This window comes from Kryptolebias marmoratus, linkage group LG8 (assembly GCF_001649575.2).
Source record: "Kryptolebias marmoratus isolate JLee-2015 linkage group LG8, ASM164957v2, whole genome shotgun sequence".
In the NCBI taxonomy this organism is placed as follows: Eukaryota; Metazoa; Chordata; class Actinopteri; order Cyprinodontiformes; family Rivulidae; genus Kryptolebias; species Kryptolebias marmoratus.
In genome coordinates, this window is record NC_051437.1 from 21,317,661 (window position 1) to 21,337,231 (window position 19,571).

The following is a 19,571-nucleotide window of genomic DNA, read 5'->3' on the forward strand; positions in this document are numbered from 1 at the left end:
GACACAACACGTGTGGGACGAGTTGTAGACTTGCTTTAAATGAAGACACACTCCGATGTGTATGTATAAAATGCATTCAGCAGTTAGACAGAGACATTAGATATAAACAGACGTTTAATAATTTAGGCAGAGATCATTATCAGATTTTCATCTATGAAGAGAATAACACATGTCATTATATCATATAACTTTTATGATTACAGCTGATCATCCCAAGCAGAGCAATTCCCTGCATAACTGACGTGCAGAATTCAGAGCTGCAGAGGTTGCCACAGCGAGGGAACACTCATGAAAAATTTTTTTTTTCAATTGTTTTACACCGGATGCCCTTCCTGACACAACCTGGGTTCAAACTCACAGCCTCAGGACGACAAAACTGTGGCAGTGACCACTGAGCTACAACAGCCCAAAAGCTAGAATCTAAATATATGGGGGGTCTCGTAACAAAAAGTAGACAAGGTCGATTATTTCTGCTGCAATAAATATGTTTTTGCAGTAAGGTTGACCAAACATAATAATATTTATTTGTGTTTTTGATAAAAATGAGTTACACCTTTAGCAGGTATTGAATAATATATATATATATAAATGCATGCCAACTAAAAATATTTTCCTAAAATAAACTATGTGCATGTAATCTGGGTAAGAATTTATTTAATAACATGATTAAAACGTTAGCTTTATACAAAAGGATTAAGTAGCAATTTGCAGGATTTTTTTTTTATTGTAACCTAATTTTTTTCTTAAAGAAAAAAAATCATTCTCCATTTGTCTTCATGTATTCTTACAACAAAAAAGCAAAAATTGTCTAATGTTTCTTTTACAACTGATTTTTTTCTTGTAAGGGTCAAAAGTAAAGTGGTCTAGAATTGGCACATTTAATTTCTCTGTATAATCAGCACTTAGTAAAATGTAGTAAAAGTAAAGCGAGGATTGTTTAAAAAATCATACCCCACGTGTTATTTTACACACAGTGTAACAAATTAGGAAAATTTAGTTTGATTTTTGTGTTTTTCTGATTTTTGCAACAAATATTTTGTTTGCGTTCATTTAAAAAATGAAAATGTTGATTTGCAAAATACTGACGAGGTTTTTGTTTTTAAGGAGTTATTTGATTCTCTAGTAGATCTTTTAATCTCAGGTCACCAGTAAATCCTGGCTATGTGCCACAGGTGAGCAAGAAGAGGAGATTGTTAGAGAGGAGGGAAAGGGGAATCTGGTTTTTATAACAAAACCTTCTCCTCAGATGGTTCCAATAATTCTCCCGGCCTGCAGCCACACAGGGGTTCTGCCACATGCTGTCCTGGCCAACTGCTCTGAAACACATTTTTAGGCACCAAATTCAGCCACTAAGCAATTTTGTTCATTCCGCTCTCAAATTCAAGTCTCCTGCAGGCAAGCAGGCAAACTAAAGGTGATGATAATGATGGTGAGACGGAGACATAAAAATGCAGAAAAGAACTGTGACGTTCTGTCATACTCTGTTTATTTATTTTTTAGGTTTTTTTTCTGTTTTAAGAAACATGTTTTGCACATCTCATAGTTTAAGTTTCATCTTGTCTGAGCTCTCTGCTGTCTGGCTCATTGACTGATCTCAGTGCACACAAGGACAATGTTTTCTGCAATGTCGGGAAGAAAATTAGATATAACCCAAATGAATCTCACAAAAAATGAATTCAGACGTCTTCTGTTTTGTGTCAGTCTGCTTTTGTTGGATTCAAGCAATGAGAAAACAGATCATTTACATCTGATTCTGGTCAGAGTGAGTCTGGTTCGATTCATTGGAAGTTTGGTCATGAATCAATATATATTCTTTTAATTTTGAGTGTGTTCCCGTTTGTCCTATTCTGTCACAACAGTGATGTTAAGGAAGTATGTCTTTGCTGCACTTTAATAAAATCTTTTCTTTCACCGTGCTCCATATCTCATCTCTCTTCCTATATTTAGGTGTTAATAAATAATTGATAGTGTTACATTCTTTGCACACTTGTCCTGAGCGGCACTTCTTTATTTGTGTTTGCACAGTTCCAGGAATTGTCCCATTTTGTGTTTCACTTCCGATGTCAGTCGATAGAGTGGGGGTCAAGCCGTGTCAGTGTTGAATGCAGGCTTCCTTACCTCATTATTATTTGTCATTATTCTTGGAATGGGTTCATCAGATCTGAGTGATTTAGCTGCTTTGCTTTTGAGCTCAGGAAATTTTGTTTTGTGTGCTCATTGTGTAAGATTTCTGAGTAGAAAGGAGAACATTATGGTTACATGCTTAAATTTAGAGATCCGTATAAAAATTACAGATTCCAAAATGTTTAGATTTCTTTTAACAAGAATTTAAAATATAATAATTTGCACCTGCTGTAATGGTGTAACAGTACTTAAAAATACATCTAGCAATTCTCTTGAAATTGCATTCATATGTTTAGAGAATACTAATATTAGTTTATGTAGCCAACAATCATGCCTTTTACTCTCTTTGTAGTCCAACCCTCAAATAAAATAAAATAAACACATATGGTAACTTTAGCCTTTCTTTTCAGTTAATGTTCAACCTTCACACCCAACTTGCAGTCCTCCTGAGTGAGCTAACAATCATTATAGGGTGAGATTAAATTGTAATAAACAATCTTCAAGGATCAATTATTCATTTAAAGTCTAAAATGTTTCCTTACATATTTTGGCTTTGACTGACTCGGTGTGTGCACTCCTGTTTGTCACACTTACAAGTCTACCCTTCAAACATCACTGACAGAGTGTGCAACCTTGATGTACTGTGCACATATTTTCCCATTTACACTGCACCTGCTTCACCATAATGAGCCAATATATCTGCTCACTAATTGCCCTGAATACATATCATAAAGGCCTGCCTGTAAAAAAAAAAGGGCAACAGTAAGACATGGCATGATGGCAGCCTCCACACAGGCTCGTGCACTAAACATGTCACCCATACACAACAGGATACATACAGACCCACGCAGACGTAGGACGTATATTAGATGGTATACACAAGCACACACACCCATACAAGCCGTTTAATGAGGGGCCATAAATAACACAAAGCCATTTCATTAAGAAGGTCCAGTCAGGAAACGGACTGCTTCTCTTCTCTTAAAGTGTGCACACTTCCTGTCATAAGTTACTCTAACCTGGCAACCCTGCACATGGCAACCTGCTCATTCAGATGAGCTGCAGAGGTGAACGGAGAACTGTGATGCTAAAAATAACCTGGAGTAGCTCCAGATATATGATCTTAGGCTATACAGTCTGATGCAAATAATAACAGTAACAACAAAAAAATAAATAAACTCAAACTGAAATTGACTTAGTTTTCATTTATGTGATCTAAACTTTGAAGTAATTTGAGCTAGAAAATACTTCTTTAAGTTTAGTCATATTTGTTGATGTAGCATCTTTTAAATTATATTTTGGAGTCTTCCTTAAGCAGAGCTACTGTTCAGGCTGAATATATTTTAAAGAGAAGAGTTGAAGGGTCATACTGTGAATAAATGAGATTTGAGACTGTGATTTGCAGATGGTGGGGGGAAAAGACACTGGAACATTTCACATAAATGTTTTCAGTGTGCCACATGCACACTCACCACAAATGATAGCTGTGTGACGGTGATTTAATAGAAGTTAAAGAAGTTGGGTCATTAGTGAGCAGGGCCACATTCTGACACTCACGACGCACGCAGGCACACATGTGCAAGCACATTCGCACTCACACTATAACCCAGATGGCTTTTACAAGGCCCCAGGCCCTCCCCGGCCTGCCTGCCTGGTTTTTAATTATGTCGATGGCTGCCCTGGCCAGATAAAATGGGTCACATTTAACACGCCTTCACTCACCTTCACACACACACACACACCGCACATGCGCTCACACTTTGTCAATACACTCTGCAACACCTTGCATGCATATATTTTACTGGTGTTACTGGCAGAAAAAAAACACTTTTCAGAGCTATATTCACCTCTGTCTTTGACAGAGACAATCGGTAATCATGTTCTAATCTACATAAGAGTTGTTACCTTAATGAAATATGTGTGTGTGTGTGTGTGTGTGGATTTACAGCCTGTTTCCTTTTTAGCTGTCATTAGGCTGCCAGACATGGCTACACAGGTGTACTGTTACCAGCATCAGTAATAGGCTTTACACACACATGCGTTTAACACACACACATTCTAATCCACTTTATTTTTAAAGGCCCAATCTATACTCACAGTATGGCTCCTCCTGATGAAACACTTTGACTTCTGCCACTGATTCTCTTTATTTGGACGCAACATATTTTCACTGATTTCACAGTAAGTTAATAGAAGCCAGTGAACAAGTTACAGCTCTTTTTTAATAATATACATTTAAATATTATTTGCATGGAGTAATATATGTTTAAACATTTGTAAAAGATGATGTCCAATACTGAGATGCTGATAGTCTTTGATAAAGAAGAAAAAAAAGGTCAACATTTTACATCAACTCAAAGTTGTTTCTGACCTATTAGCTAACAAAATAAATTAAATAAAACAAAGTAAGCAAAAACATAAAAAGTAATAAAAAAAATAAGCAAAAGAGTCAACATCATTGCAAGGGCAGCGTAGAAACAAACACATTACCTTTGTCTAAAGAAATTAATGAAATATTATTTATAATAAATTGTAACTCACTTAACCATCTCAAAAATGGTATAAATAGATCTCCACTATGTCCAAATTTTGACTTACAAATCAGGTTACACAATGAAATAATGTTTAATGCACTTACACATTTTTATTGTTTTTTTTTCTGTAAAGTCTTTATTTTTGAGGTTTTTTTAAATTATGCTCAATAACGATTTCAAATCTACTGATACATACCGTACCCATTTTTAAGCATGTAATATTTTTCTGAAGATGACCTATTTAGTAGGGCTTACGAATTTAAAACAAATCTATTAAAAACTTATTTATATTGCCTAAATAAAAAAGCAAAAGTTGAAATGTATTTTCACAAAGACTGGTGTTTTTTGTTTACAAAAATCCTTTAACCCAATAATGCATTTTATTGTTAGTGATGTACATTTTCAAACTTGAAGTTAAAATTCCTATTTGTCCTCTTTTTACCCTCCATCCTACATGTACAATACATGCTTTCACATCGACACGTTAAAATACTTCCCAACAGTTTTTACTTATTTTATCTTACAGACACATTTAAATGGTTATACACACATTTTTTTTCTATTATCACCTCCATCGTATTGTTGTATTTCAAATCACATCCTTCATTAGAACTAGAGTTGACTAAAGTTAATAAAATCTGAATAATCTCATTTATTCTGCCTTTTCCCTTTCTGCTCTTAGACAAAGTTTAATGGGAGGACTCTTTGTGAGCCTGTCCACCTCTCACCTCCACACACACACGCGAGAGAACACACTCATTTAGGCTGTTGAGTGATATGGCAGGGCTAGGGTCTTCTCTGCAGGACCCCATCCATCACACACGCACACACACACATATATGAATGAGCACGTAGAAACACTGGAGGCTTTCGTGATCTGTACTCTATCAGCTGCTTTATTAGTCTGCCTGTTAGTGTGTGTGTGTGTGTGTGTGTGTGTGTGTGTGTGTGTGTGTGTGTGTGTGTGTGTGTGTGCATGTTAAGGGGCCTCCCAACTGGAAACAGACTTGTTTCCAGAAAAGGGATACACACTTTAACACAAACCTCTTTATTTCCTTTTGGTCGTATTGCAGCTTAATTTGTAACACTTCTAACAACCAACTCTACAGCCCACTCTACAGCCACTCAATCTGTCACTGTCACTGCTGTGTTTCCATGACTGTCCTGTTTGTCGCAGTAAAATAGAGACTGTGGGTGAATGCATGTAACTCTCTCATCCTTTTTAAAAAAAAATTTTTTTAATCTCCAGCCATCCCAGTCTTGCGTTTATGTACATTTACAGTATATGTTTACAGATGTAGAGAGCGAAGGAACTTTCGTTTCCACTTCTGCTCCCCAACTTGTAGAGCTTTCATGCCAGGCTGCCCCCTGCCTCATTTGGGAGGAAGTGCACAGCATCCTGGATCCCCCATGTTTTATTATTTTTCTCTTCTTTTTTATCTGTACAATCTCATATACAGTATGTGCTTGACTTGATGCAGATTAAAACCAGTAAAAGAAGAAAACTACCCCTCTGTTCTCTTTTTCAGCTTAAAAACAACTTGTTTATTTATCTAAAACTTCCCCAGAATAAATAAAGAAGAGCAGCGTGAGCTTTCCATCTTCTGCTTTCACAGCCAAAAACCCATGAAAAAATCTTTGAACTAGCTTCTGCTGAAATGTGCATTTTCCCACTGTGATTCTCGTTGTTGTTCCACTTTAAAATGACACAACCTGTTTTGCTCTTTGCCCCACACGTATACAAATAAATGCAAACTAGGGTGTGTTCACACATTGAAAATCGAGGCCGTTCAACAAAGCGCCATGATCACACCTTATAAAAATAGTCCCTTGGAGACGCACAATAACTGAGCAGTTATGTCTCACATGCTATAAGTCTGCTTCTATCTTCATCTCACATCAAAATCACAATCACCACCACGCTCTGAGCTGCCATTTCCATTTTCTGCCCTCCGTCAAAGAGAAAATAATATGTACCTTGTCACCAATGTCTACCCGTACAAGCAACTTTCCCCTACTTATTCAGCCCAGCGCTCCACAGACATCCGTCAGATATAACTGGCGAAGGAGAGGGCATGCCGAGACAGCCATTAAAGGTTCCTAGCTGTCAAAGGTTCCCCTTTGTGTTGTGAGGGGCGATATAAGTGTCGTGCTCTTATCAGGGCTTCCTGTGGAGTTTGCTCTGCATCCTGTCCACTTAGAGCCGCTCCTCTTTCAGTGAAAATCTCATTGTGTCTGTGCGCAGGTGTGTGTGTTGGGTGCATGTCTGTGTGCGTGTAATGTCAAGTGAGTCATTTTTTTTTTTGATAGTGTTTAATCAAGTCAAACTATAGATGAAGCTCTGAAATGGAAAATTTTCAAATGTTTTTGTGGGCTAGTGAATTAGTAACATGGATGTTGAAAGAAAACAAAAAAAAACAGTTGACTTTCTTCCATTGACCTTAAAGGATTGCTTTCTTCAGACCTGAATGTTGATCAAAAAGTAATGATCAAAAAAGAAACAAAGTTATAACCACTTTAAATGAAGTAAAATAAAAATGCTTTGAAAATGTAAGAATAGTTTCTTGTTACACAGTGATACTGCAACAAACAAAAAGTTTATTTGGTCAGTGTTGCACAAGGAAATCAATCTTTTACACAATAATAAATAAATATAAAAGTATACTACACTTTTTGTATTAGCCTTTATTTCCTATAAATACAAGATGTTAGAATAATCACACTCGGACTTTTGAAATGTGTGCCGAATAGAACAATTGCCAAATTTACAAAAAAGTGAGTTATTCGTCAGTTTAAGTTTAGTAAAACTGCATAAAGAATAATGAAGGTCTGTAAATTGTTTTGGAGAAACAAGATCAAATGAACAGATGACTCCTTCTCTTTGATCCCAATATGCAAAATGAGAATGCAACAATAGAAATTGTGACAAATTTATCAACCAGAAGGTCAGAGATGGTTGTGATAATAGAAAACAGCAACCCTGTTAGAATTCAGTTACAACTTTTGCTTTCCTGTGTGAAAAGTTTAACGTGAAAACTTGGAGTAGCTAAGTTTACTTTTGTTTTGTTGAAACTCTTTCACACGTGGAGCTGATGAATACCAGCCGGGTCCTCCTCCTCCTCCTCCTCCGCCTCCTTCTCCTCTGTGTGACATGTGTAGATGGAGGGAGGTGGATTGGATGAAAAAGAAAGGTAAAGGTAAATAAACAAACAATCAGCCGCAAGCTTGTTCTGGCTCTCCTTCTCTGTTGCCCCTCATTTAAAGCCTTATAAATCAGGCTTTCACCCCAAGACAGGGTGTTAGCAGGCCTCCCAGATAACCCACACACACAAACACATATGTTCTTCCAGAAATCGCACAACACACACCGGTCTGCTGCTCATTAAGTCCATGATCAGACCATTGTATGTGTGTATTGGAGAAGGGGTGAGGGGTGGAAGTGAAATGAAGTTTGTAGCCATGTTTAAAAGAGCTTGTTGTATTGACAAAAAAACAGAAATAACTTTACATTGTTTCCATCTGGAGCTTGGCTTTACATATGTTAATAAAACATGTAAAATACCCGTTGCAGCTCCCCACAAGCCCCATGACAAGTGCACTCTGACTCCACCAGCTGCAGAGAGGATATTAGGCTGAGGGGTAGGTGAGCGTGTCTGTGTTGAGAGGGTCTGCCTGGTTAGTTTTCAGTGACTGTTTGCGCACATAAAGTTAAGGCCTGGACTCGATCAAGCCGAGTCCTTAAAGTTGTAAACTGGGAGCAGAACAGACAGTAGATGGCTGTGTAAGGAATAAAATGGCTCTTCCACTGCATGCTATCTTATTTTTTGCTTCTGTGTGCATTATGAGAAATACAAAATAGGAAGTGATTTGCATGAATATTCGTTTTTCATGCGCTCCACCAGCAACTGCGTTTCCATAAACAGAAGCAAATTGTGGTTTTTATTTCAAGTTTGTGGAACGAGACCTTTTCATCACAGGTCAAAGCACCGACAGGCATTGTCGTTCTAAAGAAGGCACATCTAGAAAGGAGGCTAAACTCACACTTTGGTCTAAAAGCGGCGGAACATTGTTGCTACTTCAATTTTTAATGCGTGGATTCGCCCAAAACTGTTGCCGCTCTCATACAAGTCACACTTCCACACCTAGATCCAGACCCTTAACATATTTGCTCACTAAACTTGGCACCTGTACCCCCACCCACAAAAATACACCTTCTACATAGGCTCAGACAACCAGCAAGAATATGGCCATTCACACTTTACAAGCAGCAAAAAAGCACACATATATATAAACAAGAACATGTCTTTAGAAAAGTAGCTGGTTGGAAAAGTTCACAAACATTGCACATCTAAAAATGTCAGATGGGTTGTTGGTCCTTCTCCATCACACCTCAGTTTCCCTCAGAAGACATTTGACTGTGATTAGGAGTGCAGAGAGTCAGGCAAGAGGTCAGATCTGAATTCAGGCTGAGGCTGATTGGTTCTTGTAATTAGAGGAGTTGCTCTGTCCCAGGGCAGTTCTCCCGGGAGGATTCACGCTGGCTCTCAGTATCATATGCAACACAGGAGCGAAATCAGAGCCCGAACTTGGTGGAGAGGGCGAGCTTGGGGGTTTCAGTCGACCCCAGACTCCCCACTATGTCCATCCTACACAAATATACTCAAAGAGATTTCTGCAGTTTGTCACTCTCTGAGTCATAAACATGCACTTCTCCAATAGGATTCTCACTTTAAATCATTCATAATATAATTTTTTTGTTGAGAACAAGGTCCTATTTATCTCTTCAAACTAACATAAGGATTCATTACTCCTTTTTGGTTTCCCCCTTCACTTTTTGAGGGACAATAAGTCCCTCTTCTATTCTTCTGCTCCTCCTCTTCCTTCTTCAGCACTGCCTCCGTCCTCCTTCATGCTCTATGAAAGCGGGTAACATGAAACCAGTTCTTGGAGTCTCCAGGGGCTGCAGGGGTTACAAAGGGTGATCAATACATGCCAGAGAAAGTCATTAGACAAGTGAAAGAAGCCACAGTTTGTATACTCCCTCCTCCTGTTCCTCTTTTCCTTTTCTTGTTGTCAGGATTGACAAGGTTAGGTGGCCCTAACACCCACCAACACGCTGGCTCTTTGCATCTTAAAGTTAACTGACATCCAACTATTGGCAGAACTTTTTTTTAGGACTTGTGATCTCTGCAGAAATATGTGCTGTTTTAATTGAATGTTCTTATAGTGGGTCATTTCAATGTTGATTCAAACATTTTTAGACTTGTTTCCGTCTCTGTTTTAACATCTTAACCTGCTGATTTCCAACAGGTGGTGGATGACATGGGGAGCATGAAGTTTGCACTGGACACAGGCCCTGATGCCACCAGCAACAGCTGGCTCAAATACGTCCGCTCTGCCCCGTCATTTGAGGAGCAAAACCTCGTCGCTTGTCACCTCACAGGGGACCAGGTGAGTGGCTCAACAGCGTTGCTCTACTTGGATCTGTGGTCCACTTATAAAAAATAACAGCAACATTTTGTCATTGGAAGGCAATGATGAGGGAGAGCAGCAGTTATGGCTTGTGGTCTATTAATTGTAGGGTTGATACGTGTGAATTGTTGCACCTATGTGTGTGAGTGTTTACTGTTGTAGAGAAATGTGTGTGTGTGTGCTGTAATGACCAAGGGCTGGTTTTATTGTTTGTCTGAGGCTGGGCTAGTTGCCAGTGCTGTTGAGAAATGGCCAAACTCAAGAGCTGAAGAACAATCTGACACTCATCATTTCCAAGATAACCATCATTCAAGGCATGATCTTTTATATTTTTCTTCTTTTTTCCTCCTTAAAATCTCTCTCTGTTTTCTGTTTCTTAGTTTTGCTCTCTTTAAAAAGAAGAAAGAAAACTTGGCCACACATTGAATGTTTTTGGAAAAATGCCCAGCCGTTGCCCATAAAACTCCAACTGCTTAACTAGGCTCTACCTTATGCAACGTGTGTATCACAACTTACTGCTGCGATTTATTACCAGATCTATCTGCTAAAACTGTGATGGTGTTACTCTGTTTTAACTTGACGCACATTGAAGTCTCAGTTCAATTTGCACTTTTATGGGAACTCACAATAAGCTGCATAATGGGCATTAATGAAAGCTGTGAGACAAACAAAGCATCCAAATTTAAAACATGTAATGAGAAAAACCGAGACCGGGGAACAACGTAATACGTGACGGCGGTGTGACAGTAGCCAAATGCATCCATATGGCTTGGCTGTGCGTTTCCACATTCCTGTCACTCCACTCTTATTTGTTTGCTAATCCCTGCCTACACGGCTCAATCCCCTTCCTGTCTCAGTCTCGGGCCGCCTGTTCCTTGCTGACTTCCCTCTGTCCTCATGTCTTGATCTGCCACCTGTCACTCTGTCACACCAAGAGGACATGGCCAGAGCCTCCATTAAAGCTTCAAACATTAAGTCTCACCGATCAGGAGAAAAGAGGGGCCTGGACCAAATATAAGAGAGGTGGGGGGACGCGCAGGGGCCTCCGAGATTGACAAGCACCAATTGGCTGGCAACACCAACCCGCCTAATCCTTTTAAGATTTTCACATCAGTGCCCCCTGCCACTGCCACACAATGTCAATGAAAGAATCAGGGCACCAGAGAAAATTGTGGAGAATTATCGGACCGAGAAAAGGCCACGTGCACGATTGCTTTTTGATGTGTTTTGCACTTGTTTGTTCTTAGCGAAAGGCTTTGCTTTTGCTTGCCTGACCAGTTGCTTGGTATAGTGGCTCACAGGTATGACCCTATAATTTATTTACAAACACTGCTCAAAAACACACACATATACACAACCACTCAGCAATAAAATGTATAATTTAACAGACCATTCTGTGATTTTTATTTTCCCTTTTTTACGTGTGTATCAGCATCCACAATGCATGAGTTTATGGAAATATATGCACATGGGGCAAATTCATATGTAGGCAGCAACCTTTTAAAAGGGAAGTTGAGAATTTATTTGTTTGTTTGTCATTAATGATGCAAGATGAAAAAAAAATCACCATACATAATTTAGATATTTATGGTCATGAAGTGATTTGATGTTATTTTGTATATCAGATGCAGTTTTTGTAGAAATGTGGGTGCTGGGTTTTGTTTTATATATGTTTTTTTTGTTTGTTTGTTTGTTTGCCTTTTTGGGGGGAGTTTTTCTGATGTGTGTGCACACGTTGTGTGGCCATCTGCAGAAAGATATTCAGTTTATCCCTACACAAACACACACACCTATATCCAACATTTTTTTTTTTTTACTCAAATGCTTACAGTGTTTGTTTATTTGCAATATTGAGACTCTTTAAATGATAATTAAGCAGCAAAAGGAATAAATCATCAATCCCGCACAAGTGTGTATGAGATTATGTGTATGTGTAACATCGATGAATGAGTTACTATTCATTTCGAAAGCCAAACAATTGCACAAAAACTGGTGTTTGAACGAACCCATTCAGGAGTTTTAAGGCCAAGTTGCATTTAGTGATTTTATACGCCTGAGAGAGCGCAATTGCAATGAGTACGCTGTGTGTGTGTGTGTGTGTGTGTGTTGGGTTGAGAGTTGATGGGGGTTTAAAGAGAAGAAGAACCTTGTCCACCTTCTTGTCAACCCTTCATCTTTTGTGTTTTGGAGTGGAGACCCTTTCTTGTGCTGTTTGATCTGCCCTTCTACCCCCGGACGGATCCATCAATTGTACAGACTGCTGTGTGTGTGTGTCTGTGTGTGTGCGTGCTTGTGTATGAGGACACAGTAGGAGATTATTGCGGGCCCTACGGCTGGCATTGATCGATGAGACATCTGTCTCCTGAACACTGGACAGAGATGGGAAAAGGTCAAAACAGGTCCAAATGTGTAGGCCTTACTGTAGAACACACACACAAACACACATACCCACACACACTTAATTATTCAAAATGCTGCAGACATGCAAATATTATAAGAAATTTAATTAACTTCTTTTAATTAGAGAGCTAACTGGCTTAATTTATTTTTGTAAAAAGGAGCCTCTAATTTGCTCATATTGTTCTTGTGCATAATTGTAAAAAAAGAAAAATTATCATTCATATCATATATAAAGCTATTTCATCACACTGAAATAAGTCATTTGCAAGACGTTTTTAAAATATGTTGAGGAGTTTCAGCATGAAATTGCGCTGTTCTTTCTGTTTTCCCTCCTTATCTGATGTTTTTCTGGGGGAAACAAAGAAAAAAAAAACGATTGAGAAAAGTTTTTAAAAAAATGAGGTAAATTTATGTAAAAATATTTGTTTTCTAAACAAGTTCGTGTTTTTGGAACATTAAATTCTTAAATATTGCAGAAGTGTTTCATCCCAGATAATTTTTTAGACTGAATCTTCTTGTCGGAGCTGCAAGAATTGGATCAGAAAGTGAATAAAATAATTGCAATGCGAGTAAAAGTTGAACATCACTAAAATAAAAAAGGCCCTTTGAGGGACTCTTTATTCTGCACCTGTGCGTTTTCTTTTTGTGTGTGAAAGAGTGACGGCCAGAGCGAGTTCAAGTCCGCCAGGCTTCTTCCTCCGGTATTTACATTTATCATGCGGCCGGTGCGGGGAGGGGTCTGCGCCGCAGATCCCTCAATCCTTTTGGCTGGAGATAAGACGAGGAGGAGTGGCCGACGGGTAACCGAGAGAGCACCAAGGGGGCAACAGGGAATCACTAATGAGAGAGAGAGAGAGAGAGAAAGAGAGAGAAAGGAGTCAGAGAGAGATAGATAGAGAGAGAGAGAGAGAGAGAGAGAGAGAGAGAGAGAGAGATCATCATCATCAAAGACGCGCTCAGAGACTAGATCAGAGAGTAGCCCAGCAGAGGAGCTTCATCCAGCTCGGAGGGAACCGTCAGCGGAGCGTCCCGAGCGCGAGCCCCTGAGCGCAGAGCAGCGCAGCAGCGCAGCAGCGTCCCGCTCTCTTTGCGGTCCACTTACTATGGGTTGCGTCGCCAACTCCTCCGGGACTGAAGTGCTACTGCAGCTGGAGGCTCTCCGCAGCGCCGCGCAACTTTCTCAACTCTTTCGGCTCACGGAGAAAAGAAAGGTCAGGTCGGGAGGCTCCCGCAGAGATTGTGTGTGTTGCCTAAGTGCTGTCAATAATAATAATAATAATAATAATAATAATAATAATAATAATAATAATAATAATAATAATAATAATAATAATAATGTTATCCTGGTGTCTTTTCTCCCATCTTTAGCGCTCTGACCGAGTGTTGAAAGTTGATTTCTCGTGCCTCTGTGTAGGTTTCATGTTTGTGTGTGAGTGTGTGAAGGGGTGTTTCCTGCTGTCTGTGTTGGGGTGACATGTTTCACTTGGTGCAGAGCGCCCCCGTGCGTTTACAGATCACTTCTCCCGCATGGCGCTCATGTTGCGGCGAGGCTTTTTTTTGTGGGGGACGCATGAAGCTCTAATGTTTGTTTGTTTATTTGTTGTCACATTAGGAAATTAAAAAACAGATAGCGATTTTTTGGTTTTGTTTTTGTTTTTAGAAGATAACATCATTAAGAATATAAGCTTAATTTGAGCAGATCTCAAGGCACACACCTAATGAGGCCTCCTTCTGTGGTCTCGGATTTAATTTTCTTCATCTTGCAATTAAAAATCTCTATTACGTTGCAACAATTCTAAAAAAGAAATGTCACAATAAAATGCATCACATTAAACAAATGCCTGCATTTTATCCAGATTTGCTGCCATATTTTTAAAGCTGAATATTTCAGCTGTTTGTTTATTTTGGTTTCACTTTTCTGCAGTTCGGGATCAGTATTATCTGGGTTTCTGCTGGCTGTCACCTCTGACTGTTTAAACAGCCTGTTGTCTGTAAATGATTGATGGTCTTAATTCTGATGCATTTTAAGTGTTTAAAAAAAAGATCAATTATTTGATTATCTGACCTTTTTAATTTATTTTAAACAAACTAATGAGAAAAACGTAAATGTGTATAAAGATTTAGCAAAGTTTGAAAAGAACAAACACAGTTGCATGAATGATTTTAGACATTTCTGATGTCTTTCGAACACTGATATGCTCCATTTCAGCATGGACTCCTTCCTTAAATGCGCAGAGAAAAGAAAAAAACAAAACAAAAACGGGCATCCAACCCTATTTATTTACATCTTGACCTTAAGTCCTCTTTCTCTTCCCTTTTTTCTACAGATTTACTATAAAGCTGTTCGGGACATTGAAGCAGGGGAGGAGCTCTTGGTGTATATGAAGGACGGGATTTTCCCCGAGGGATCCATGGCACCCAACCTACAAGGTAAGATTAATGCGCGTCATTAGCGCACTTTTTAAACAAAGTCCAACTTGCATCCTGCGCTGCGTTCGCGGCCAACACAGACACAGTCTCTTGTTCTGACGGGGTTTTTTGTTTGCTTGTTTTTTATGTGAATCGTTATTACATTGGGTATGAAATAAAGTCCCGTATTAAACCATTTAGTCCCTGGTCTGTTAGACGCGCATGCAGTCTGGTCTGAGCTGCGCGCTTTTAACGGGCCTCTCTGCCTGAACCTTTCTGCGTTCAACCAGCCTCATTTCATCTGATGTGAGCAGATTTTTTTAAGGAAAACTTAGATGTCTTTTCGGTAGCCATGAAAATCCTAAACACCGCAGTTTGACAGAAAGAACATTTACAGTCAAATATACACATATTTATAAAAGGGGAAAATGCCGACTCAGACTCTGCCGGGGTTTTATCAAAGAACCTTCACAGAATTATAACTATTATTAATTAATATGATTTTGAATGTAATAGCTGCTTTTTAAAGATGAAAAACACAACCCCTCTTAACTATAAAATAATAAGGAAAAAGCGGAGTACAGGAACTATATTGGTACCATTTTTTATATAATTAGTGTAGCTTCATATAAATTTTAAAGAATTTCAGTTTCCTTCTTTAATTAGAATTTCACTAGTTTTTCATTTCTTATTTGTTTTTTAATGAAAATAAATACACAATGTTTAGCAAAATGGTTTGCCTCATGATTATTGTTTGTTTGTTTTCCTTTCCTGAGTGTGTGTGTGTGTGTGAAGGTCTGCAGCGCGTTTAGTCATCGGAGCCTTTGTGCTATCACGTGTTCCGGGTTAAAAAAAAAAACAGCCTCGATCCAACCAATATTCTCCCATTGTTGTTTTTGTTTGCTGTTCAAGCTTATTGATGAAAAACAACAAAACATGTCATTTTTGTCCAGATGTTTCTGATGAGTTAATCAATCCAGAACTTTAAAATAAAATTGTGTGGCCCAGTCGTTTCAAAGCCTAATATTTTATTAGACTTTTTTAAAGCTTGTGAAAATAAACACTTTCATTCATTTGTTTGTGTTTTTATGTATTTTAATTTATCCGTTGGCTTAGATTTGTTTTACCTGCACTGTTTTCTACAAACTGACACACTCATAGATTTCAGTCCAATTTTCAGATGTCTTCACTGATCTGTCACCTTTGTGTAACTCCTCATGAGTGACTCACCGAACTCACCTCCTTCAAACTGTACCCCCTTCATTGTGTGTCAAACTAAATATGTCCAGTATTTTATCTCATAATCTATATTGGACAACAGTTCACTGTAGATCTTTCTCTCAGACTTCACTTGAGTGGAAAAGCAGCCAGTTCTGGATCATTTCTTTAAACATCTTGGACTCATTTTGGGGAAGTGCTGCTGTCAAGTAACATTGTTTTGGTGTCTATCTGAAACCAAGGATTTGGACAAAAAAAAATAAATAAAGTCAGACTACATGTACTGGTCATTGATCATACAGAGGTGGAACATGCTGTTCATGAAACGTTCTGCAGTTCACCAGTTTCCACGTCTGCAACATGCACACAAAGATCTCTGTGCAAAAGCAGCAGAAAGAAACAGAAGCTCAAAACAAGCTGTGTTGTGTTAAAGAAGCAGACTGACATGTTTTAAGAGTGTTTTCAGAAAGGAGAGTGCATAAAAATGATTTGTTCACGAGTGCGTGTGGGTTGTGTGAAATACAATGAAAAGGAGGCAGGCAGGGAAAATTCCACCTGCCAAAATGTGCGTATCAGACCAAACTATTGTGTCTTCGAATGAGAGAAGGATTAAGGCAGACAGGGGAAATTTATTACAGGTGCTTTATTGTTTGAGGATATTTTGTTGTGAGTAGGAAAGACTGGAAAAATAGAAGGAGGGCACCCAATAAAGTCCACCAACCAGGATGTTTTGTGTTCTTGTCTCCATCCATTTGTGTGACTGAGACAGCTTGGCAGTGCAGCTCTGCTCTCTGCGCCTGGCTTATCGAAGAAGGAATTTGAAGTAGAGGACTTGAGGAGTCCCCTGAGACCTCACCCATGCTCCCAGATTAGCTGCTAAACTGCACATAATTGTGCCTCCCTTCGTCTCCTGGAGAGCTATTAGTCTCCACTTTATAACCTCCTCCCACCCCACCCGACTTGCACAGACCAGACTAACTGAAAAAACACATGTATGCTGATAGGCACAAGCAAGCTCCCTTTGTTTCTGTGCATCCTCATATACATAACCGCTCTCAGGCCTTTCTTTTCAGTCCTAGAAATCTATGCTTTTTCAACATGAAGTGTTTTTTATGTACATATAACATAAAAATAAGTTTTTCCACCCACTAAATTCTACAAAAGTATAATGTTCATGTACACGTTTTTTTCAGAATTGTCCAAATTCTAAGACATTTAAGCTTTCATGATTAACCCCTTGATAATAGACTAACTATTCACATCAGTGTCAAAGCAAGCCAGTTAGTTTAGTATTTGAGCTTGGTGTAATGGTCTGTTGACCAGGGGGTCATTTATCCCTCTCCTGAAGGTTAAACACACTGACGTTGCAGCTCTAATGTCCTTTTAACATTTCCAAGAAGTTCCAGCTGGATAAACGGTCACATGCAGTAGAAAACAGGTGAGCCATGCACTGTAAGCCATTTTGGATAAACTCATTTAGTGCAACTTGAATTGATGGATGGGTGTGTGTGGCATGTCAGGGAGGCCTGGGCGGGCAACTCAGGAGGTGGTTGCTTGGGTCGTGGCACAAAGGGTATGGCAGGTTGGCGCTGAAACCACCACGGGGTTGGTGCCGCCACAGTCCTGCTTACCTCTCTGTTCCTTGTGGCTTACTTTGGAAAACGTTCACAGACACACAAGCCGCACACACGCACGCACACACATTCACACATCCTTACATATGCACAAAGACACTCCACTGGGCTTTCCCTGATCTGTTGAACTTGGCGTCTGACTCAAGAATTTTCTATTGAAAAGCTGGTCCAACTTTTATGTGTTTGACCTTGCATGTGAGAAGTATTGTAAAGGTTATCAGCATGGAAGGGAAAGACCAGCCCCTATTGTTTCCCCTGCATGCTATTACCCCTCCAGTCTGAGGAAAACACTTGCTTTAACAGGTAATTAACTGCGTTAATGAAGCCCACATTTCACTGCTAATTGATTTCCATTTTATATGGATGTCAATTGCAGGATTGTGACTTTTACCATTTGTAAAACAAACCTGTTTAGGTGTAACTAAACAGAAAAACAGAATAGATTTCTTGTTGAGTAATTAACATTTTTTTAAGATTTATGGAAATACTTTCCTCTACATCGTTGAGAACATGCACAGGAGTTTTTCAACGATATGATGCAAATTAGCACTGCTTTTTTGTGCACAGCTGAAATGTTTTTGTACTTACTTCAACAAAAAATAGTCATCTAACACCATTCAAATATGCCATCTATTAACACTGGAAAATGTCTTAGTTGCTGGTCAAATGGTATGGTAGTTGAAACAGACTGTTGGAATATTTTACACATTTCTGCTCTTGCTGTTTGTCTGTAAAGTTTGTGCTTCACATAAAATTAGTATTTTTTGATAAAAGATTAACTAAATGAAAACAGAGGAATTTTTCACTTTTGTTCATTGGTTTAATGTACTGTACACAACAGCATACTTTTTAATTGTTTACATGTGATGGTTAAACAAATCTATGTGTGTGCATACAGACGAGCAAATGTACCGCTGTGAAGACTGCGATGAGCTGTTCTCCTCAACACTTGAGCTACGGCGGCATCAGAAGTATTCATGCTCCAGTTCCGGTTCCATCTTTGATGCACTGAGAGACGACTTTAAACAGGAACGTGAGGACAGCGACGAGCCCGTCCATGAGTGCAAAGACTGTGAGAAGATCTTTCCAAATGAGTACAGGTACATAGACTAACTTTAGTATATATAAAAAAAATATTATAGATTTTTATTTTATTGTTTTTTTATCCAGTGTCAGAAAAATCAGATATTTTTTTCTATTTTTTTTTATTAAGCTTGGGGCAACACATGATAGTTCATACAGAGGAGAGGGAGTACAAGTGTGACCAATGCCCCAAAGCCTTCAACTGGAAGTCCAACCTCATCCGCCACCAGATGTCACATGACAGTGGCAAACGCTTTGAGTGTGAAAACTGTGATAAGGTACAGCAAACCCGGCACGTAAGTTGTGCACAGGACACACAAGTTTTATCTGCTTTGGTTTTTAGACCTAATTTGTAATGGTACTGTGCATAGAATTGGTCGTTCTGAAAGTACACTGTTTTTAATAAATATATTTAACATTGTTGATAATGGCATACATTCTATTATCATGCTTTTATTTTGGATTTTAGGTGTTCACAGATCCCAGCAACCTTCAGCGTCACATCCGCTCCCAGCATGTGGGAGCACGCGCTCACACATGTCCTGAATGTGGCAAGACCTTTGCCACCTCGTCAGGTCTCAAGCAGCATAAGCACATCCACAGCAGTGTCAAACCCTTTATCTGTAAGTAAAGGCCAGTTTATTATTACTAGAACTGTAACAGCCAAAGAATTGTACAACGTTTTAAAATTGTCTAA

The 19,571-nt window shown here is 38.9% G+C and overlaps 1 protein-coding gene across 8 annotated transcripts in view; it reads left to right on the top strand.

Moving 5' to 3' along the window:
- Positions 1-19,571, top strand: part of prdm16 (PR domain containing 16) — a 163,201-nt gene that overhangs the window by 130,261 nt on the left and 13,369 nt on the right. For 5 of the 8 annotated variants that reach the window (XM_017417798.3, XM_017417797.3, XM_017417796.3 and 2 more), the window contains exons 4-8: positions 9,969-10,109; positions 14,858-14,960; positions 18,690-18,891; positions 19,005-19,170; positions 19,344-19,497. In XM_017417798.3, coding sequence (XP_017273287.1) covers positions 9,969-10,109; positions 14,858-14,960; positions 18,690-18,891; positions 19,005-19,170; positions 19,344-19,497 — 766 coding nt within the window. The remainder of the gene's footprint in view (positions 1-9,968; positions 10,110-14,857; positions 14,961-18,689; positions 18,892-19,004; positions 19,171-19,343; positions 19,498-19,571) is intronic. The other 3 variants (XM_017417799.3, XM_017417803.3, XM_017417801.3) reach the window with 1 other exon arrangement.